At 51.9% G+C, this 24,046-nt stretch overlaps 1 protein-coding gene across 4 annotated transcripts in view; it reads left to right on the forward strand.

The window, feature by feature from the left end:
• The first annotated feature begins 941 nt into the window (after positions 1 to 941).
• TADA2A (transcriptional adaptor 2A) overlaps positions 942 to 24,046 on the forward strand; it is a 193,124-nt gene continuing 170,019 nt past the window's right edge. For 3 of the 4 annotated variants that reach the window (XR_012288948.1, XM_073666411.1, XM_073666414.1), the window contains exons 1-2: positions 942 to 1,089; positions 7,360 to 7,466. Coding sequence is in view for 2 of the 4 variants with exons in the window: in XM_073666411.1 (XP_073522512.1) it covers positions 1,065 to 1,089; positions 7,360 to 7,466 (132 nt within the window). In the remaining 2 variants the exon portion in view is untranslated. Of the gene's footprint in view, positions 1,090 to 7,359; positions 7,467 to 24,046 lie in introns of those variants that run through there. The other variant, XM_073666415.1, reaches the window with a different exon arrangement.

Below are 24,046 nucleotides of genomic sequence, written 5' to 3' on the forward strand. Positions count from 1 at the left end.
ATTATATGGGGGAGTGACATGCTGCATGGGGCATTATATGGGGGGGTGACATGCTGCATGGGGCATTATATGGGGGGTGACATGCTGCATGGGGCATTATATGGGGGAGTGACATGCTGCATGGGGCATTATATGGGGAGTGACATGCTGCATGGGGCATTATATGGGGGGGTGACATGCTGCATTATATGGGGAGGGGTGACATGCTGCATGGGGCATTATATAGGGGAGTGACATGCTGCATGGGGTATTATATGGGGGGTGGCATCCAGCATGGGGCATTATAAGGGGGGAACAGCCTGCATATGGCATTATAAGGGGGAAACAGCCTGCCTATTGGGGACATTTACTTGCCTATTGGGGACCTATGCTGCCTATTGGGGATATTTACCTGCCTATTTGGGACCTATGCTGCCTATTGGGGACCTATGCTGCCTATTGGGGACATTTACCTGCCTATTTGGGACCTATGCTGCCTATTGGGGACATTTACCTGCCTATTTGGGACCTATGCTGCCTATTGGGGACATTTACCTGCCTATTTGGGACCTATGCTGCCTATTGGGGACATTTACCTGCCTATTGAAATACCGGTTGATTTAACTTTATTTGTTCTCCATTTTAAATATTGTAATTGTTCCTGTATTGTTTTTTTACTACAAAATAAGATATGTGCAGTGTGCATAGGAATTTGTTCATAGTTTTTTTTAAAAACTATATTCCGGCCCTCCAATGGTCTGAGGGACAGTGAACTGGCCCCCTGTTTAAAAAGTTTGAGGACTCCTGCAGCAGAGTGTATGAGGATCCTGGAGCCAGCGCCACCTAGTGGTGGCAGCGCTAAACTGTCTACAGCGGAGCGGAGGGGATTGTTGAGGACCGCGCTCCTTACATCTCCGACCTCCTCACCTCCGCACTGAGCTGTGTAGATCAGAGTGGCTAAAATAAGGAGCACAAAACATCGCCTTCTATCTACACGCAACCTGGTCGGCAGTGGACTGTGGGAGGCCCCGCCCCTTCCGGTGACATCTTTCCCTCAAAGAATCAACTCCATTCTAGACGCTACCATGGACCGCTTGGCTCCGTTCAGAGGTTGGTATGGCGCTCAGTGTCGGTGTCTCCGCGCTGCGGCCGCACTAGGCCTCTCGCTGTGACGTGGCATCGCGCGCTGTGCAGCACAGTAGATAGATGGGTGGGCACGTGTCAATCTTATGTGATGGGTGCAGGAGGCACGACACCCCCTGTAGGGCGGACGCTGCATTACCTCGGCTCTACTCCGGTATTAAAGGAAACTGCTCCACCTATAAGAGAAACCTTAGTCCTAAACTCCCCCCACACCTTCTCTGTGAGGGGTTCCCTGTGACCGTGCTGTAAAGTTACAGCTTTCCTATGTGGAAGGTTGTCAGCAGCTCTGCTTGTTCCATCAGCAGCAGCCTGCACTGCTTTCCATGATCACGTGATGGACACACTACTGGCTGTGCAGCCCTGTGCATTACAGGACAGCTGTTGGTACAGTCAGACACTGCGCACAAGTTGTGGCACAGTCTGCATGCCACCTTCTGGCTGCCCCACACTGGTAGTCTGCTGCTCCCATCACGTGTCCACGATGGGGCTCGGTCTCTGCTGCTCCCTTCACGTGTCCATGAGGGGCTCGGTCTCTGCTGCTCCCATCACGTGTCCGCGATGGGGCTCGGTCTCTGCTGCTCCCATCACGTGTCCGCGATGGGGCTCGGTCTCTGCTGCTCCCATCACGTGTCCGCGATGGGGCTCGGTCTCTGCTGCTCCCATCACGTGTCCGCGATGGGGCTCGGTCTCTGCTGCTCCCATCACGTGTCCGCGATGGGGCTCGGTCTCTGCTGCTCCCATCACGTGTCCGCGATGGGGCTCGGTCTCTGCTGCTCCCATCACGTGTCCGCGATGGGGCTCGGTCTCTGCTGCTCCCATCACGTGTCCGCGATGGGGCTCGGTCTCTGCTGCTCCCATCACGTGTCCGCGATGGGGCTCGGTCTCTGCTGCTCCCATCACGTGTCCGCGATGGGGCTCGGTCTCTGCTGCTCCCATCACGTGTCCGCGATGGGGCTCGGTCTCTGCTGCTCCCATCACGTGTCCGCGATGGGGCTCGGTCTCTGCTGCTCCCATCACGTGTCCGCGATGGGGCTCGGTCTCTGCTGCTCCCATCACGTGTCCGCGATGGGGCTCGGTCTCTGCTGCTCCCATCACGTGTCCGCGATGGGGCTCGGTCTCTGCTGCTCCCATCACGTGTCCGCGATGGGGCTCGGTCTCTGCTGCTCCCATCACGTGTCCGCGATGGGGCTCGGTCTCTGCTGCTCCCATCACGTGTCCGCGATGGGGCTCGGTCTCTGCTGCTCCCATCACGTGTCCGCGATGGGGCTCGGTCTCTGCTGCTCCCATCACGTGTCCGCGATGGGGCTCGGTCTCTGCTGCTCCCATCACGTGTCCGCGATGGGGCTCGGTCTCTGCTGCTCCCATCACGTGTCCGCGATGGGGCTCGGTCTCTGCTGCTCCCATCACGTGTCCGCGATGGGGCTCGGTCTCTGCTGCTCCCATCACGTGTCCGCGATGGGGCTCGGTCTCTGCTGCTCCCATCACGTGTCCGCGATGGGGCTCGGTCTCTGCTGCTCCCATCACGTGCCCGCGATGGGGCTCGGTCTCTGCTGCTCCCATCACGTGCCCGCGATGGGGCTCGGTCTCTGCTGCTCCCATCACGTGCCCGCGATGGGGCTCGGTCTCTGCTGCTCCCATCACGTGCCCGCGATGGGGCTCGGTCTCTGCTGCTCCCATCACGTGCCCGCGATGGGGCTCGGTCTCTGCTGCTCCCATCACGTGCCCGCGATGGGGCTCGGTCTCTGCTGCTCCCATCACGTGCCCGCGATGGGGCTCGGTCTCTGCTGCTCCCATCACGTGCCCGCGATGGGGCTCGGTCTCTGCTGCTCCCATCACGTGCCCGCGATGGGGCTCGGTCTCTGCTGCTCCCATCACGTGCCCGCGATGGGGCTCGGTCTCTGCTGCTCCCATCACGTGCCCGCGATGGGGCTCGGTCTCTGCTGCTCCCATCACGTGCCCGCGATGGGGCTCGGTCTCTGCTGCTCCCATCACGTGCCCGCGATGGGGCTCGGTCTCTGCTGCTCCCATCACGTGCCCGCGATGGGGCTCGGTCTCTGCTGCTCCCATCACGTGCCCGCGATGGGGCTCGGTCTCTGCTGCTCCCATCACGTGCCCGCGATGGGGCTCGGTCTCTGCTGCTCCCATCACGTGCCCGCGATGGGGCTCGGTCTCTGCTGCTCCCATCACGTGCCCGCGATGGGGCTCGGTCTCTGCTGCTCCCATCACGTGCCCGCGATGGGGCTCGGTCTCTGCTGCTCCCATCACGTGCCCGCGATGGGGCTCGGTCTCTGCTGCTCCCATCACGTGCCCGCGATGGGGCTCGGTCTCTGCTGCTCCCATCACGTGCCCGCGATGGGGCTCGGTCTCTGCTGCTCCCATCACGTGCCCGCGATGGGGCTCGGTCTCTGCTGCTCCCATCACGTGCCCGCGATGGGGCTCGGTCTCTGCTGCTCCCATCACGTGCCCGCGATGGGGCTCGGTCTCTGCTGCTCCCATCACGTGCCCGCGATGGGGCTCGGTCTCTGCTGCTCCCATCACGTGCCCGCGATGGGGCTCGGTCTCTGCTGCTCCCATCACGTGCCCGCGATGGGGCTCGGTCTCTGCTGCTCCCATCACGTGCCCGCGATGGGGCTCGGTCTCTGCTGCTCCCATCACGTGCCCGCGATGGGGCTCGGTCTCTGCTGCTCCCATCACGTGCCCGCGATGGGGCTCGGTCTCTGCTGCTCCCATCACGTGCCCGCGATGGGGCTCGGTCTCTGCTGCTCCCATCACGTGCCCGCGATGGGGCTCGGTCTCTGCTGCTCCCATCACGTGCCCGCGATGGGGCTCGGTCTCTGCTGCTCCCATCACGTGCCCGCGATGGGGCTCGGTCTCTGCTGCTCCCATCACGTGCCCGCGATGGGGCTCGGTCTCTGCTGCTCCCATCACGTGCCCGCGATGGGGCTCGGTCTCTGCTGCTCCCATCACGTGCCCGCGATGGGGCTCGGTCTCTGCTGCTCCCATCACGTGCCCGCGATGGGGCTCGGTCTCTGCTGCTCCCATCACGTGCCCGCGATGGGGCTCGGTCTCTGCTGCTCCCATCACGTGCCCGCGATGGGGCTCGGTCTCTGCTGCTCCCATCACGTGCCCGCGATGGGGCTCGGTCTCTGCTGCTCCCATCACGTGCCCGCGATGGGGCTCGGTCTCTGCTGCTCCCATCACGTGCCCGCGATGGGGCTCGGTCTCTGCTGCTCCCATCACGTGCCCGCGATGGGGCTCGGTCTCTGCTGCTCCCATCACGTGCCCGCGATGGGGCTCGGTCTCTGCTGCTCCCATCACGTGCCCGCGATGGGGCTCGGTCTCTGCTGCTCCCATCACGTGCCCGCGATGGGGCTCGGTCTCTGCTGCTCCCATCACGTGCCCGCGATGGGGCTCGGTCTCTGCTGCTCCCATCACGTGCCCGCGATGGGGCTCGGTCTCTGCTGCTCCCATCACGTGCCCGCGATGGGGCTCGGTCTCTGCTGCTCCCATCACGTGCCCGCGATGGGGCTCGGTCTCTGCTGCTCCCATCACGTGCCCGCGATGGGGCTCGGTCTCTGCTGCTCCCATCACGTGCCCGCGATGGGGCTCGGTCTCTGCTGCTCCCATCACGTGCCCGCGATGGGGCTCGGTCTCTGCTGCTCCCATCACGTGCCCGCGATGGGGCTCGGTCTCTGCTGCTCCCATCACGTGCCCGCGATGGGGCTCGGTCTCTGCTGCTCCCATCACGTGCCCGCGATGGGGCTCGGTCTCTGCTGCTCCCATCACGTGCCCGCGATGGGGCTCGGTCTCTGCTGCTCCCATCACGTGCCCGCGATGGGGCTCGGTCTCTGCTGCTCCCATCACGTGCCCGCGATGGGGCTCGGTCTCTGCTGCTCCCATCACGTGCCCGCGATGGGGCTCGGTCTCTGCTGCTCCCATCACGTGCCCGCGATGGGGCTCGGTCTCTGCTGCTCCCATCACGTGCCCGCGATGGGGCTCGGTCTCTGCTGCTCCCATCACGTGCCCGCGATGGGGCTCGGTCTCTGCTGCTCCCATCACGTGCCCGCGATGGGGCTCGGTCTCTGCTGCTCCCATCACGTGCCCGCGATGGGGCTCGGTCTCTGCTGCTCCCATCACGTGCCCGCGATGGGGCTCGGTCTCTGCTGCTCCCATCACGTGCCCGCGATGGGGCTCGGTCTCTGCTGCTCCCATCACGTGCCCGCGATGGGGCTCGGTCTCTGCTGCTCCCATCACGTGCCCGCGATGGGGCTCGGTCTCTGCTGCTCCCATCACGTGCCCGCGATGGGGCTCGGTCTCTGCTGCTCCCATCACGTGCCCGCGATGGGGCTCGGTCTCTGCTGCTCCCATCACGTGCCCGCGATGGGGCTCGGTCTCTGCTGCTCCCATCACGTGCCCGCGATGGGGCTCGGTCTCTGCTGCTCCCATCACGTGCCCGCGATGGGGCTCGGTCTCTGCTGCTCCCATCACGTGCCCGCGATGGGGCTCGGTCTCTGCTGCTCCCATCACGTGCCCGCGATGGGGCTCGGTCTCTGCTGCTCCCATCACGTGCCCGCGATGGGGCTCGGTCTCTGCTGCTCCCATCACGTGCCCGCGATGGGGCTCGGTCTCTGCTGCTCCCATCACGTGCCCGCGATGGGGCTCGGTCTCTGCTGCTCCCATCACGTGCCCGCGATGGGGCTCGGTCTCTGCTGCTCCCATCACGTGCCCGCGATGGGGCTCGGTCTCTGCTGCTCCCATCACGTGCCCGCGATGGGGCTCGGTCTCTGCTGCTCCCATCACGTGCCCGCGATGGGGCTCGGTCTCTGCTGCTCCCATCACGTGCCCGCGATGGGGCTCGGTCTCTGCTGCTCCCATCACGTGCCCGCGATGGGGCTCGGTCTCTGCTGCTCCCATCACGTGCCCGCGATGGGGCTCGGTCTCTGCTGCTCCCATCACGTGCCCGCGATGGGGCTCGGTCTCTGCTGCTCCCATCACGTGCCCGCGATGGGGCTCGGTCTCTGCTGCTCCCATCACGTGCCCGCGATGGGGCTCGGTCTCTGCTGCTCCCATCACGTGCCCGCGATGGGGCTCGGTCTCTGCTGCTCCCATCACGTGCCCGCGATGGGGCTCGGTCTCTGCTGCTCCCATCACGTGCCCGCGATGGGGCTCGGTCTCTGCTGCTCCCATCACGTGCCCGCGATGGGGCTCGGTCTCTGCTGCTCCCATCACGTGCCCGCGATGGGGCTCGGTCTCTGCTGCTCCCATCACGTGCCCGCGATGGGGCTCGGTCTCTGCTGCTCCCATCACGTGCCCGCGATGGGGCTCGGTCTCTGCTGCTCCCATCACGTGCCCGCGATGGGGCTCGGTCTCTGCTGCTCCCATCACGTGCCCGCGATGGGGCTCGGTCTCTGCTGCTCCCATCACGTGCCCGCGATGGGGCTCGGTCTCTGCTGCTCCCATCACGTGCCCGCGATGGGGCTCGGTCTCTGCTGCTCCCATCACGTGCCCGCGATGGGGCTCGGTCTCTGCTGCTCCCATCACGTGTCCGCGATGGGGCTCGGTCTCTGCTGCTCCCATCACGTGTCCGCGATGGGGCTCGGTCTCTGGTGCTCCCATCACGTGTCCGCGATGGGGCTCGGTCTCTGGTGCTCCCATCACGTGTCCGCGATGGGGCTCGGTCTCTGGTGCTCCCATCACGTGTCCGCGATGGGGCTCGGTCTCTGCTGCTCCCATCACGTGTCCGCGATGGGGCTCGGTCTCTGCTCCTCCCATCACGTGTCCACGATGGGCTCGATCTCTCTCTGCGGACTCCATCTCTGCCTGTGGTCATGCGGTGACATCTCTTCTGCTCCCATCACGTGTCCACGATGGGCTCGGTCTCTGCTGCTCCCATCACGTGTCCATGATGTGGGCTTCATCTCTCTCTGCGGACTCCATCTCTGCCTGTGGTCATGCGGTGACATCTCTTCTGCTCCCTTCACGTGTCCAAGATGCAGGCTCAATTTATCCCTGCTAGCTCGCTGTGACATCTTTGCTATTCCTTTATCAGTCTAGTTTGAAGACAATTGCAGGAAGCGACATAAACTGATTGTATGCAGCACGTTCAGATGTTTGGCAGACTTTGACAAAGGGGTGATGTTGCCCACCTGTTATCACAATTGAGGGGGCTGGTGTGTTCTGTAGTTTCTACTTGCTGTAGCTTCTAGAGATATTTTTTTCTTTTTCCACTAATTCTAGGTGATGCTTTTGATAAACCACCATGCCGCGGCTGCTCTTCTTATCTCCTGGAGCCTTATATTAAGTGTGCTGAGTGCGGACCTCCTGAATTTCTACTCTGTCTGCAGGTAAGTCCTTTCCAGCTTTGTCAGGTTTTGTTATGCACAGATTTTGGACTTGTTTAAGTAATGTGGCAAATTTCATGGAAAATACTGCACCAAAGTTGATAGTCTCATCCTTTCTGTGTGAACCCTTTCCTAATGTATGAAGCCTGTATCTGAAGAGCAAATCAGGTATTTGATGTATGTTCTCAATATTTCCATTCTTTTGAGTGCAAGAATATAGCAATGCTTGCCGCTCTGCCCTTGCTATCAAACCTGTCTAAACTGCAGATGTGTTTACATATTAGAATGTGTAAAATGTTTTTTTTCAGTAGCTGTTTGTGTATGAATCATCTACATTTTATGCTCTAACATTTTGCTAAGAATATAGTGGTGAACCTATGCTGCCAAGCTTTAGAAGCAGAGCTGCAATGTAAAGCATGGATAGGAGGTAGTGCAGAAGCCTGAGTGTCTGTTAATTTGACTTTGGCTCAGACCCCAAGAAATCAATATAGGTACGTTCCTACTCATTGTTCTGTCTGATGGTGAATTCTAGTGATGAGTGAGCGTGCTCGCCACTCTCCCGAGCATCACTGTTCTCGACATGCTCGAGTATTTCTTGGTTGCTCGCAGTGGTGGATTAAGAGTAGCAAGGGCCCCGGGCAGTTTAGAAGGCGTCCCCGCCCCCCGCACACACACACCTGATGTATCACATGCCACATGATCCCCTGTGATAGATCATGTGATAGTTCACGTGAAATTAATTTGGCACAATATTAATAATAATTTTCTTTAGGCTGTGTGCCCACTATGCGTTTAAGCGTTTCCGCAGCGGCAATTCCGCTGCAGAAGCGCTTAAAAAACGCTTGGTAGAAGGTCTGCCATGTTCCTCAATGATAATCCGCATGTGCTGTGCACATGCTGCGGAAATTTCCGCTGCGGATTATCATTGCGGAAAAAGACGCAGCACTACCAATTATTTTGCAGAAGCGCTGCGTTTTCCCGCCATTGACTTGCATTGGAACGCATGGAATCCGCATCACTGCATCTGTACATGCGCATTCCATGCGTTTCAATGTGCGGATGGTACCCGCGTGTGGAGGACAGAAGACTCTCCTCCGGACTCGGGTACCATAGAACCTGTATAAAAAAGAATAAAATAAAAAATAAATATTATACTTATCTTCTGACGGCAGCTGGTGTCTTTATCCGATGCGTCCTGGATTGCCGGCAGCTCGCGATGGTCTGAAAAGGACCTGCCGTGACGTCATTTAGTCATGTGACGGGTCACGCGACCGCTGACGTCGGCAGGCCATCAGAAGGTAATTATATATTTATTTTTTACCATTCTTTTACAGTCACACTATATAAATCCATGCCGGTTGCATGGATTTATATAGTGTGACCAAGTTGTCAAGCACTTTCCAAGTGATACTTAAATCGCTTGGAAAGCACTTGTCAACCCGCATGCGGAAATGCATGTGAAGAACGCTTCACTTATGCTTGTCCCTGGCAGGAAAAACACATGTACAATCCGCATGCGTTTTTTCCTTCAGGGAGATGCAGAAACGCTCAAAAAAAAATCCGGAGCATTTCTGCATCGTGGGCACATACAATTAATGTAAGGCTATGACTCAATATTGATCACACGTAGCCATCTATACTCGGCGGGAGGCCGCACGGCGCCATCTGTACACAGCGGGAGGCCGCACGGCGCCATCTGTACACAGCGGGAGGCCGCACGGCGCCATCTGTACACAGCGGGAGGCCGCACGGCGCCATCTGTACACAGCGGGAGGCCGCACGGCGCCATCTGTACACAGCGGGAGGCCGCACGGCCCCCCCAGAGACAGCGGGAGGCCGCACGCAGTCACGCACACACAAACATATGCAGACATATACATACACGCATAAACACATTTGAAACAAAAAAATACATATACACAGACATCACACAATGATATCTGCCTGCACACACACTCACACTCACCATCCCCCGGCTCCAGTCCTCCTGCTCCTCTCCGGTGCAGCAGTGCAGGCCGGGCGCGCACTGCGTGACGTCACAGCTAGGAGACACGGCCGCGCACAGGGCCGTGTCTCCTAGCTGTGACGCGACCGGGCCAGCACAGGGAAGTTAACAGCTGCAGTGCTGGCCCGGCCGAAGAAGAAGTAGCGGCCGTGCTCCGCTGCTGAGGGAGCGGTTCCTGGGCCCCCCCGCCACTGTCTGCCGGCATGTGCCGTTGCGCCGCACATATAATGAGGGCAATCTGGCCATAGACACCTTGGAGCCCTGAGCCCCCAGGAGGCCCGGGCCCCCAGGCGGTAGCCCAGATTGCCCTCATTATAATCCGCCTATGGTTGCTCGGGTCCCCGCCCTGCATGTTTGTCGCTCTTTAGAGAGCCAATTAACATGCAGAGATTGCTTGCCATGTTGTCACACTGACACTGCGTACAGGAGGTCAGGGGCCTAAGCTGACCCTAAGCTGGGGCCCTGACTAATCCCTCTACCTGGAGGTACTGTTAAAGGTACAGAGGTCCAGGCCGCCAGCGTAACCCCTACCTCCTGAGGATCCCTGCACCTCAGTAATCTAGTCCTGAGAAGGACCCCGATCACAACAATAGGGGACAGGAAATAATATGCCAACTTAGTACTTAGACGAACGGGACAGTACAAGGGTCAAACCAAAAACCACCTTGCATACAAAAACTACACCACAACTACAGAGGGAACACCAACGGGAAAGGAGATAAATGATAAAGCGAGGAAGGGAAAAACCACACCAAATACACTTAGCTCAGAACTCCAAAATACCACGATCCGCTCTGTTTGTCTGTATGAAATGCTTTCACCGACACTTCCCTAACAGACCGGCAGGCATTTGAAGGAGTCCCACTACTGCAGCATTGATTGCAGCTGGGCGAGGCTGGACCTCGTCTAGCACAGAGAGAGAGAGTTAACTCCCTCACTGCCGAAAAACACAAAACACCAAAAACTCAGCTGCGAGAAGTCAGGCTGTGTAATCGTGACGATCTTCGTGGCGACACACCCGTGACAGTACCCCCCCTTCTACGAGGGGCCTCCGGACCCTTAGGGCCAGGTTTATTCGGGTGAGTCGTGTGGAAGGCCCGAACTAATCGGTCTGCGTTAATATCCGACGCAGGAACCCACATCCTCTCCTCAGGACCATACCCCTTCCAATGAACCAGGTACTGAAGGGACCGGCGATTAAAGCGTGAATCGATGACCTTCGATACCTGGAACTCCAAGTTACCATTGACCACCACTGGAGGGGGAGGTAAAGGTGACGGTATCACCGGCGCCACATACCTCTTAAGCGATCTGTGGAACACGTTGTGAATTTTAAACGTAGGGGGGAGGTCAAGACGGAATGCCACCGGATTAATTATAGAACTGATCCTGTACGGCCCGATGAACCTGGGACCCAGTTTCCAGGAGGGAACCTTAAGTTTTATATTCCTGGTAGACAACCATACCCGATCGTTCACACTTAGGTCCGGACCAGACACTCTCCTCCTATCAGCCATACGTTTGTATCGGTTCCCCATAGTATTCAGATTCTTCGACACCCCACTCCATACTGAAGCGAGTGATGACGAAAATCGTTCCTCCTCAGGAACCCCCGAAGAGCCCCCTCTACTGAAAGTACAAAACTGGGGGTGAAAACCATATGCCCCAAAAAACGGGGACTTACCAGTGGATTCGCTCCGCCTATTATTAAGAGCAAACTCCGCCAGAGGTAAGAAAGAAGCTCAGTCCTCCTGGTTCTCTGACACAAAACACCGGAGATATGTCTCCAAGCTCTGGTTCATACGTTCCGTCTGACCATTGGTCTGAGGATGAAAAGCCGATGAGAACGACAAATGCATCCCCCGCCGTGTACAAAATACCTTCCAGAATTTGGACACAAACTGAGACCCCCGATCTGACACCTCATCGGAGGGTACCCCGTGAAGCCTCACAATCTCCCCAATGAACACCTGCGCAAGAGTTTTAGCATTAGGAAGAGCAGGAAGAGCGATAAAATGTGCCATCTTGCTGAACCTGTCCACTACAACGAGTTTGACCGTTTTACCCGAAGACGGCGGGAGGTCCGTAATAAAGTCCATAGACAGATGAGTCCAAGGACGCTCCGGGATCTTCAAAGGTAAGAGGGCCCCAGACGGACGGGTATGTGAGGTCTTAGAGCGCGCACAAACCCCACAGGACGCGACAAAAGTTACCACCTCCCTATGTAAGTTAGGCCACCAAAACCGACGCGAGAGGAGATCCACCGTTGCTTTACTCCCCGGGTGTCCTGCAAAAACTGAGTTATGGTGTGCCTCGATCACTTTTTGTCGCAACTGATCTGGAACAAACAGTCTCCCTGGAGGTCCAACAGGGGCATCCCCCTGAGCCTCCAATACCTCCTCCTCAAGCTCAGCATACTGCCGAAACCACCACCCCCTCCTGAAGGATAGGAACCGGGTCGTCCGTATTCCCGGCCCCAGGGAAACTACGAGATAAGGCATCCGCCTTTACATTTTTTGACCCAGGACGATATGTAACGACAAAATTAAACCTGGTAAAAAACAATGACCACCTAGCTTGTCTGGGATTCAGACGTTTAGCGGACTCCAGATATAGCAGGTTCTTGTGATCGGTGATGACGGTGACCGGATGGACTGCCCCCTCTAAAAAATGGGGCCACTCCTCAAAAGCTAACTTAATGGCCAAGAGTTCCCTATTGCCGACATCGTAATTCCTCTCAGCGGACGACAATTTTTTAGAGAAAAAGGCGCACGGATGCCACTTACCAGGGGACGAACCTTGTGACAATACTGCTCCCACCCCTACCTCGGAAGCGTCTACCTCTACAATGAATGGCTGTGACGCATCAGGTTGAATGAGTATGGGTGCCGAGGCAAAATATTTTTTCAAGGAGGAGAAAGCTTGACAAGCCTTGTCAGACCACCTAGAAAAATCCGTCCCCTTTTTTGTCATGTCTGTGAGAGGTTTAACCATGGACGAGAAATTACGAATGAACTTCCGGTAATAATTAGCAAACCCCAGGAAACGTTGTAGTGCCTTAAGATTCTCTGGCAGATCCCACTCAAGAACTGCCCGCACTTTCCCAGGGTCCATACGAAAACCGGACGCTGAAACCAGGAAGCCTAAAAACTGGAGTTCCTGTACGGCGAACACACACTTTTCCCATTTGGCATACAGTTTATTATCCCGCAAGATCTGTAACACCTGCCTAACATGCTCCTGATGAGACACCAGATCCGGCGAGTAAATTAAGATATCATCCAGATATATGACAACAAACTGTCCCACCAGGCGGCGAAAAATGTCATTAACAAAGTGTTGGAACACCGCCGGGGCATTAGTCAGACCGAATGGCATGACAAGGTTCTCATAATACCCCTCCAGAATGTTAAACGCCGTCTTCCACTCATCCCCCTCCTTCATCCTAATCAGATTGTACGCCCCCCTGAGATCCAACTTAGAGAACCATTTGGCGCCTACGATCTGATTAAAGAGATCGGGAATAAGTGGGAGCGGATACGGATCTCGGACCGTTATCCGATTAAGTTCACGGAAATCCAGGCAAGGGCGTAGGCCTCCATCTTTCTTCTTCACAAAGAAGAACCCCGCGGCCACCGGTGAAGATGAAGGTCTAATATGCCCCTTAGCCAGACTTTCAGAAATATAATCCTTCATGGCCTGCCTCTCAGGACCAGAAAGGTTATACAACCTAGCTTTAGGTAACTTGGCCTCAGGGAGCAGTTTTACAGAACAGTCATACTCGCGATGAGGAGGTAGTTCCTGACACCCTTTCTCCGAGAATACATCCTCAAAGTCCGCCAGAAATGGAGGTAAGACCCTAGGAGTAACCGCACCGATGACCGTATTCATGCAGTTTTTATTACAGAATTTACTCCATTGGCTTATCTCTCTAGATTGCCAATTAATAACCGGGTTATGCTTAGTTAACCAAGGAAGACCAAGACAACAGTTCCTTATGTATCGCCCCCACTTGAAGTTTTACGTTATGCACAGCTTGCAAAAAACTTCCCTGACCGAGGGGCCTGGCATCGATCGAGAATATGGGGATGGGTTTAGCCAACTCACTCAATCGCATACCTTGAACCCGGGCAAACCGAGCGTCCACCAGATTAGCCCCGGCCCCACTATCCAGAAGAACAGATATCCTCTCAGTTCTCGTACCCACCACCACCTCCGCCGGTACGAGAAACTGAGATGAACCTAGGGACGAAATACCTACTCCCAGATTGCCGTCCACCACACAACCTGGGATCAACAGTTTTCCGACGACTCTTCACTCTGCAAGGGACGGGATGGACAGCCCCCAATAAAATGTCCCTTTCTCCCGCAGAAGAAACACCTTCCTGTCTTATGGCGCACCACCGGTCCCCTCCCCCGAAATGATGTCCCTCCTAATTGCATAGGCTCCTCTGGACTGACCAGGGGACCCTCCATATAAGGAATCCTTGTAGAAGGTGGAGTCATCACAGGGGGCGGAGTTGCCCCGCACCTCTCCCGAAGCCGTCTGTCAATGCGAATAGCAAGGGCCATAGCGGCTTCCAGTGACGCGGGAGGGTCATACTGAGCCAACACATCCTTTAATTTGTCGGATAAACCTTGACAAAACTGGCTCCTAAGAGCCGGGTCATTCCACTGGGTGTCCGTGGCCCACCTACGGAACTCCGAACAGAATTCCTCCACCGGACTATCTCCCTGCTGGATCCTACGTAACTTAGATTCAGCAAGGGAGATCCGATCCGGGTCATCATATACGAGACCCAGAGCTGCAAAAAACCTATCCACTGACTGGAGAGCCGGGGAGCCTGGGGGAAGAGAGAACGCCCAAGATTGTGGGACCCCTTGTAGGAGCGAGATGACAATTCCCACCATTTGTTCTTCACTCCCCGACAACCGAGGCCGCAGCCGAAAGTACAACTTGCATGCCTCCCGGAAAACAAAAAACTTGTCCCGTCCCCCAGTGAACCTGTCAGGGAGAGCTACTTTAGGTTCTGGTCCGGCTTGCTCCTGGGGATACAAAACCTTGGACCTAACGTCCGCCTGCTCCATGGAAAAACTCTGCAACTGCCCAGCTAGACTGGCTACTGGATCCATGGTAGCTGGAGAGAATCTTAGTGGGTCGGTGAAAATGTCACACTGACACTGCGTACAGGAGGTCAGGGGCCTAAGCTGACCCTAAGCTGGGGCCCTGACTAATCCCTCTACCTCAGGGGTCTCAAACTCGGCTGGGTATATGGGCCGCACATGGAAAAAATTTGAATTTGGGGGGCCGCATTCTTTGTTCAATGTGACATTTTTAGTGATACCATTTTTTTTGTATACACCTTTTGAACATTTTTGCAGTGTTTATTTTTTTATGGCTTGGGTCGTTATGGATGTGGCGATAATAAACGTGCACTTTTTTGTGTTTACTTTAGTTTACATATAAAACAGCATTTTTAGTGCCCAATATTTTTTCATGCTTTATTTTATTTTTTATTTTTTTTACAATTTTATTTCCCCCAATTGGCCACATACAGTAATATTGTCTTACAATTAGCATCATATAGTAATAATGGAAAACATCTTGTAGTAATGTTCCCCATCCAAGTCCCCATCTTGTACTAATGTGCCTCATCCAGGTCCCCATCTTGGGGCTATGTGCCCCATCCAGGTCCCCATCCTGTGGCAATGTTCCCCATCCAGGTCCCCATCTTGTGGCTCTGGTCCCCATCTTGTGGCTCTGTGCCCCATCCAGGTCCCCATCTTGTGGCTCTGTGCCCCATCCAGGTCCCCATCTTGTGGCTATGTGCCCCATCCAGGTCCCCATCCTGTGGCAACGTTCCCCATCCTGGCGCCCATCTTGTACTAATGTGCCTCATCCAGGTCCCCATCTTGGGGCTATGTGCCCCATCCAGGTCCCCATCCTGTGGCTATGTGCCCCATCCAGGTCCCCATCCTGTGGCAACGTTCCCCATCCTGGCGCCCATCTTGTACTAATGTGCCTCATCCAGGTCCCCATCTTGGGGCTATGTGCCCCATCCAGGTCCCCATCCTGTGGCAATGTTCCCCATCCAGGTCCCCATCTTGTGGCTCTGGTCCCCATCTTGTGGCTCTGTGCCCCATCCAGGTCCCCATTATGTGCCCCATCCAGGTCCACATCTTGAGGCTCTGTGCCCCATCCAGGTCCCCATCCTGTGGCTATGTGCCCCATCCAGGTCCCCTCTTGTGGCTATGTGCCCCATCCAGGTCCCCTCTTGTGGCTATGTGCCCCATCCAGGTCCCCTCTTGTGGCTCTGTGCCCCATCCCGGTCCCCATGTTGTGGCTCTGTGCCCCCTGTGCTGTTCTTCACACATATAAAATAGAAAAAAAAAAAGATGATTCTCACCTGTCCTCCGTTCCCTCGGCGGCCTTCCTGCAGATGTGGCCCGCAGGCACCACAGAGTCCGACCCCTTGACGATCCCGACCTGGTCCAGGAGGAGCCGCCGACAGCAGCGCTGCATTGCCGCACAGAGACTGTCTCCCAGCACAGCATTTTCAATGTCAGCCGCCGGCCAATCAGAGGCCAGCAGCTGACATCTGCATATGGCAATGACGTCATACTCGCTGCGCCGACACGCAGATATCAGCTGCTGGCCTCTGATTGGCCAGCGGCTGGCATTGGAAATGCAGTGCTGGGAAACAGTCTCTGTGCGGCAATGCAGCGCTGCTGTCGGCGGCTCCTCCTGGACCAGGTCGGGATCGTCAAGGGGTCTGTGCCTGCGGGCCGCATAAAGCAGCCTCAGGGGCCGCATGCGGCCCGCGGGCCGCGTGTTTGAGACCCCTGCTCTACCTGGAGGTACTGTTAAAGGTACAGAGGTCCAGGCCGCCAGCGTAACCCCTACCTCCTGAGGATCCCTGCACCTCAGTAATCTAGTCCTGAGAAGGACCCCGATCACAACAATAGGGGATTGGAAATAATATGCCAACACACAGTACTTAGACGAACGGGACAGTACAAGGGTCAAACCAAAAACCACCTTGCATACAAAAACTACACCACAACTACAGAGGGAACACCAACGGGAAAGGAGATAAATGATAAAACGAGGAAGGGAAAAACCACACCAAATACACTTAGCTCAGAACTCCAAAATACCACGATCCGCTCTGTTTGTCTGTATGAAATGCTTTCACCGACACTTCCCTAACAGACCGGCAGGCATTTGAAGGAGTCCCACTACTGCAGCATTGATTGCAGCTGGGCGAGGCTGGACCTCGTCTAGCACAGAGAGAGAGAGTTAACTCCCTCACTGCCAAAAAACACAAAACACCAAAAACTCAGCTGCGAGAAGTCAGGCTGTGTAATCGTGACGATCTTCGTGGCGACACACCCGTGACACATGCATAGTAATGCCGTAGTCATGTTGGTTGTGGGCATTACAGTGATTGGCTGGTCGCACAGTGTCATTGGGTCTATACAGTTATATGAACAAGTTTGGGCACCCCTATTAATCTTAAGCTTAATGTTTTATAAAAATTGGTGTTTTTGCAACAGCTATTTCAGTTTGATATATGCAATAACTGTTGGACACAGTAATGTTTCTGCCTTGAAATGAGGTTTATTGTACTAAAAGAAAATGTGCAATCTGCATTCAAACAAAATTTGACAGGTGCATAAGTATGGGCACCTCACCAGAAAAGTGACATTAATATTTAGTAGATCCTCCTTTTGCAAAAATAACAGCCTCTAGTCGCTTCCTGTAGCTTTTAATGATTTCCTGGATCCTGGATGAAGGTATTTTTGACCATTCCTCTTTACAAAACAATTCCAGTTCAGTTAAGTTTGATGGTCGCCGAGCATGGACAGCCCTCTTGAAATGATCCCACAGATGTTCAATGATATTCAGGTCTGGGGACTGGGATGGCCATTCCAGAACATTGTAATTGTTCCTCTGCATGAATGCCTGAGTAGATTTGGAGCGGTGTTTTGGATCATTGTCTTGCTGAAAGATCCATCCCCTGCGTAACTTCAACTTTGTCACTGATTCTTGAACATTATTGTCAAGAATCTGCTGATACTGAGTGGAATCCATGCGTCCCTCAACTTTAACAAGATTCCCGGTGCCGGCATTGGCCACACAGCCCCAAAGCATGATGGAACCTCCACCAAATTTTACTGTGGGTAGCAAGTGTTTTTCTTGGAATGCTGTGTTTTTTTGTCGCCATGCATAACGCCTTTTTGTATGACCAAACAACTCAATCTTGGTTTCATCAGTCCACAGCACCTTCTTCCAAAAAGAAATTGGCTTCTCCAAATGTGCTTTTGCATACCTCAGCCGACTCTGTTTGTGGCGTGCTTGCAGAAACGGCTTCTTTCGCATCACTCTCCCATACAGCTTCTCCTTGTGCAAAGTGCGTTGTATAGTTGACCGATGCACAGTGACACCATCTGCAGCAAGTTGATGCTGCAGCTCTCTGGAGGTGGTCTGAGGATTGTCCTTGACTGATCTCACCATTCTTCTTCTCTGCCTTTCTGATGTTTTTCTTGGCCTGCCACTTCTAGCCTTAACAAGAACTGTCCCTGTGTTCTTCCATTTCCTTACTATGTTCCTCACAGTGGAAACTGACAGGTTAAATCTCTGAGACAGCTTTTTGTATCCTTCCCCTGAACAACTATGTTGAATAATCTTTGTTTTCAGATCATTTGACAGTTGTTTTGAGGAGCCCGTGATGCCACTCTTCAGAGTAGATTCAAACAGGAGAACAACTTGCAAGTGGCCACTTTAAGTAGCTTTTCTCGTGATTGCATACACCTGGCTATGAAGTTCAAAGCTCAATGAGGTTACAAAACCAAAAAAAGTGCTTTAGTAAGTCAGTAAAAAGTAGGTAGGAGTATTTAAAACAAGAAAATGATAAGGGTGCCCATACTTATGCACCTGTCAAATTTTGTTTGAATGCAGATTGCACATTTTCTTTTAGTACAATAAACCTCATTTCAAGGCAGAAACATTACTGTGTCCAACAGTTATTACATATATGAAACTGAAATAGCTGTTGCAAAAACACCAATTTTTATAAAACATTAAGCTTAAGATTAATAGGGGTGCCCAAACTTTTTCATATAACTGTATAAGACCTGGTGACCCTATGCTCGTCACAGTCTACCCTGGAAACAGGCAGGGCAGGGAGAGGAGTTGCTGAGTGAGGGACAGAATTGGCGGTGTAATAGTTACATATACAGTGGGGGAAATAAGTATTTGATCCCTTGCTTTTTTTGTAAGTTGGCCCCTGACAAAGACATGATCAGTATTATTTTAAGGGTAGCTTAATTAGAACATTGAGAGATAGAATGTCCAAAAAAAATCAAGAAAATCACATTGTATTATTTAGCTAAATTTATTTGCATTTTGCAGTGAGAAATAAGTATTTCATCCCTCTGGCAAACAACATTTAATACTTGGTGGCAAAACCCTTGTTGGCAAGCACAGCAGTCAGACGTTTATTGTAGTTGATGATGAGGGTTGCGCACATGTCAGGAGGAATTTTGGTCCACTCCTCTTTGCAGATCATCTCTAAATCATTAAGATTTTGAGGCTGTCGCTTGGCAACTCAGAGTTTCAACTCCATCCATAAGTTTTCTATGGGATTAAGGTCTGGAGACTGGCTAGGCCACTCCATGACCTTACTGTGCTTCTTTAAAAGACACTCCTTTGTTGCCTTGGCTGTATGTTTTGGGTCATTGTCTTGCTGGAAGACCCAGCCATGACCCATCTTCAATGTTCTTACCGAGGGAAGGAAGTTGTTGGCCAAAATCTCGCGATAAATGACCCCATCCATCTTCCCTTCAGTACGGTGCAATCATCATGTCCCCTTTGCAGAAAAGCACCACCAAAGTATAATGTGGTGGGACATTCACGGTTGGGACGATGTTCTTAGGGTTGTACTCATCCTTCTTCTTCCTCCAAACACGGCGATTTGAGTTAATGCCAAAGAGCTCAATTTTTGTCTCATCTGACCACAGCATCTTCTCCCAATAACTCAGTCATCCAGGTGTTTATTGGCAAACTTCAGATGGACCTGCACATGTGCCTTTTTGAGCAGGGGGACCTTGCGGGCACTGCAGGCTTTTAAACCTTTAAGGCGTAATATATTACCAATGGTTTTCTTGGTGACTGTGGTCCCAGCTGCCTTGAGATCATTAACAAGTTCCCCCTGTGTAATTTTAAGCTGATCTCTCACCTTCCTCATGGTCAAGGATACCCCACAAGGTAAGATTTTGCATGGTGCCCCAGATCGATGTCGATTGACAGTCATTTTGTATTTCTTCCATTTTCTTACTATTGCACCAACAGTTGTCTCCTTCTCACCCAGGGTCTTACTTATGGTTTTGTTGCCTATTCCAGCTTTGTGCAGGTCTATGATCTTGTCCCTGACATCCTTAGAAAGCTCTTTGGTCTTCCCATGTTGTAGAGGTTAGAGTCTGACTGATTAATTGAGTCTGTGGACAGGAGTCTTTTATGCAGGTGACTATGTAATACAGCTGTCTTTAATGCAGGCAACAAGTTGATTAGGAGACAATAACTGGTCTGTAGGAGCCAGAACTCATAATGGTTTGTAGGGGATCAAATACGTATTTGCATTTTGTAGTGAGAAAATACATTTATCTAATTTATACAATGTGATTTCTTGTTTTTTTTCGATATTCTATCCATGTTAAAATTATCCTACGCTTAAAATTATAGACTGTTCATGTCTTAGTCAGTGGGCAAACTTACAAAAACAGCAAGGGATCAAATAATTATTTCCCCCACTGTAGGTAGTGGTACTCCAGGAGTATATGTATACAGGTGCATCTCACTAAATTAGAATATCATCAAAAAGTAAATTTATTTCAGTTCTTCAATACAAAAAGTGAAACTCATATATTATATAGAGTCATTTAAAAAAGAGTGATGTATTTCAAGTGTTTATTTCTGTTAATGTTCATGATTATGGCTTACAACCAATGAAAACACAAAAGTCATCATTATCTCAGTAAATTAAAATAATTAACAAAAAACACCTGCAAAGGATTCCTAAGCGTTTAAAAAGGTCCCTTAGTCTGTTTCAGGCTCCACAATCATGGGGAAGACTGCTGACTTGACAGATGTCCAGAAGGCAGTCATTGACACACTCCATGAGGTCCCAGAGTTCCAATTTTCATTTGGAAATCAAGGTCCCAGAGTCTGGAGGAAGAGTGGAGATGCACACAATCCAAGCTGCTTGAGGTCTAGTGTGAAGTTTCCACAATCAGTGATGGTTTGGGAAGCCATGTAATCTGCTGGTGTAGGTCCACTGTGTTTTATTAAGACCAAAGTCAGCGTAGCCGTCTACCACGAAATTTTAGAGCACTTCAGTCTTCCCTCTGCCGACAAGCTTTTTGGAGATGGAAATTTCATTCTCCATCCGGACTTGGCACCTGTCCACACTGCCAAAAGAACCAATACCGGGTTTAAAATCTACAGTATCACTGTGCTTGATTGGCCAGCAAACTCGCTTGACCTTAACCCCATAGAGAATCTGAGGTATTGTCAAGAGGAAGATGAGAGACACCAGACCCAACAATGCAGACGAGCTGAAGGCTGCTATCAAAGCAACCTGGGCTTCCATAACACCTCAGCAGTGCCACAGGCTGATCGCCTCCATGCCATGCCGCACTTTGCAATAATCGATGCAAAAGGAGCCCCGACCAAGTATTCAGTGCATTTACTGAACATACATTTCAGTAGGCCAACATTTCGGATTTTAAATACATTTTTCAAGCTGTTGTTATAAAGTATTCTAATTTACTGAGATAATGACTTTTGTGTTTTCATTGGCTGTAAGCCATAATCATCAGCATTAACAGAAATTAACATGAAATAGATCACTGTTTGTAATGAGTTTCACTTTTTGTATTGAACAACTGAATAAATTAACTTTTTGATGATATTCTAATTTTGTGAGAAGCACTTGTATATCCATCTGAACTAAGAGTCCTTTTGAGGACTAATAGAGCTGCATATATTCAGTGTTGATAGCAGGAGTTAAGTAGGGTTTGCGGCAGTGTAAGAGGGTCCATTGCATGTTCTGTCTGCTCCTTTTGTTACAGATATCCGTATAGATAGGCCCAGATATCAGGGGCCAGGGCTAATTTTTTTTTTATCTTAATCCTGATTATTTGCTGAAAAAGCAATCCAGAGTACACAATTTTACTGCTCCATTTGCTTGTTAGCAGAATACAGCCATATTTTTTTAATTTTATTCGCTGTATTGTGGAAGCAGAGAAAATTTTTTCAATGATCAGACATGATCCCATATGACTGCCGTAATAATACAGAAATTTTGTGAAACGTGCCAAATATTTCACTCCATTTTTAAAGTATTGCAGTTGTGGGTTCAAACCTATTCACAGTTGGCCGCTAACAAATGTCAAATGTTGTGAACAATGTTGTCAGAGTATTACGCCACTTTTACGGACTGACAAAAAAAAACATATAAAAAACAGGCTAAAATGGAAAAAATGTTAAAGATTCTTTCCAGGGTAATGACTTGTATACAGGGTGGTCCAAAAGTAGGTGGACAGAAAGTGTAATAAGGTTATGAAGGGGGAGATTTATCAAACAAGGTGTAAAGTGAAACTGGCTCAGTCGCCCTTAGCAACCAATCAGATTCCACTTTTCATTCCTCACAGACTCTTTGGAAAATGAAAAGTGGAATCTGATTGGTTGCTAAGGGCAACTGAGCCACTTTCACAGATCTAGTTTTCACAGATAGATCTCCCCCAAATCTGTTTTCTTTTCAGATAATTCAGATAACACATAATGGCAAATAATTTAAATACAGATCAAAGAAATTAGATTTTAACAGAGTATTGGAAATCTCAAAATGCTGAAACCTTTAGAGCAAATTGGGTTGAAACATTTGGTACTCAAGCCCCAAAGAGACAAACCATTTACCGCATTCGTGACAAATCCAATGCCACTGGCTCAATCCTTAATGCTCCAAAAACTGGTCGACCCAAAACAGCCTGTACAGAAGATAATAAACAACTTGTGCTGAAACATTTGTTCATTCAAAGTCCAAAAAAGTCCTCCAGAAGAGCCTGTTTGGAATTGGGAATTTCACGAGCTTCTATCATGCGAATCCTGAAATCTATTGGGTGGAAAGCTTATCGTCCACGTCTAATTCATGGTTTATTGGAGGATGATCCAGACACGCGGCTGCAATTTAGTGTTTGATAAATCTACCCCTTCATAACCTTATTACACTTTCAGTCCACCTACTTTTGGACCACCCTGTATAAGGCCAAAGAAATACAAACAGTAAAGCTATGGACTGTGGAAGACATTTATGCGACCAGAATGAACACTCATCTGGAGCTGATGATACCACCTAGCAGCAGCACCTGTTCCTATTGTAAATGCATTTAACAGCGTTATCGATAGGGAATAGAATAGATGTAAAAAATTTTTTGGGCGGCACCAATAGCACGCAGTATAAGGCAATACCTGGCTGGATCAGTGTAATAGTCTATCCATACTGCGAAACCTCACCCGTAAACGAATTTCAGATAAGACAGTTAATAATATAGAATATAGAATTGTCCTTCCCATTATTAAGGGGTGTGTCTCCTATATTGTTGTTGCATATGCAGCAATTTCAAGGGATGCCATAAAATTAGGACGTACTCCAGTACACATTTGAAGACCTAGAACCTACTGTGTTTTTATTTTTTTTTCTTTAGTATAAAAACCAAACTCGGCAATGTAACCTCAATATAATCACACTGTTCAGTTCCTCCTTTTCCTCCCCCTCCCTCCTCCTCCTCCCTCTAACTCCTCCTCCTCCCTCTAACTCCTCCTCCTCCCTCTAACTCCTCCTCCTCCCTCTAACTCCTCCTCCTCCCTCTAACTCCTCCTCCTCCCTCTAACTCCTCCTCCTCCCTCTAACTCCTCCTCCTCCCTCTAACTCCTCCTCCTCCCTCTAACTCCTCCTCCTCCCTCTAACTCCTCCTCACTCCTCCTCCTCCTCCTCCTCACTTCTAACTCCTCCTCCTCCTCACTTCTAACTCCTCCTCCTCCTCCTCACTTCTTCTAACTCCTCCTCCTCCTCCTCCTCACTTCTAACTCCTCCTCCTCCTCCCTAGTGGTGCAAAGGTGGGGGGGAGAAGAAATAGACAGACAGGGACAAAAAAAATCATAGAAAACAGTGAGCACGAGTGCGGATCAGTGGTTTGCGGCACAGATCAGCGCTCAGCGGCACAAAGGTGGGGGGGGGGGCGGATAAAGGGGGATTGGGGTGGATTATAAAAGATCAGGGAAGGATCATGAACCTCTTCTTCAGTGATGGCACAGGCTTGAAAAACTCTGTGGCACTACAAGGCCCAGCACAGCCTCAGTGACTGCTCTCCTTACGTCTGAAAGCCAGAATGAGTAAGTGCAGAGTGGTCGGTGAGTGTTCAGATTGCATCTCTGCACTTTGATTAGTTCGATCGACGTCATCGTCCGATCGCACCAATCAGAGCTGGCCCTGGTGACGCTGTAGTTGCTAGGCTC

Source organism: Phyllobates terribilis, unplaced genomic scaffold (assembly GCF_046119375.1).
Source record: "Phyllobates terribilis strain yellow unplaced genomic scaffold, ASM4611937v1 Scaffold_2__4_contigs__length_985480577, whole genome shotgun sequence".
Taxonomy (NCBI): domain Eukaryota; kingdom Metazoa; phylum Chordata; class Amphibia; order Anura; family Dendrobatidae; genus Phyllobates; species Phyllobates terribilis.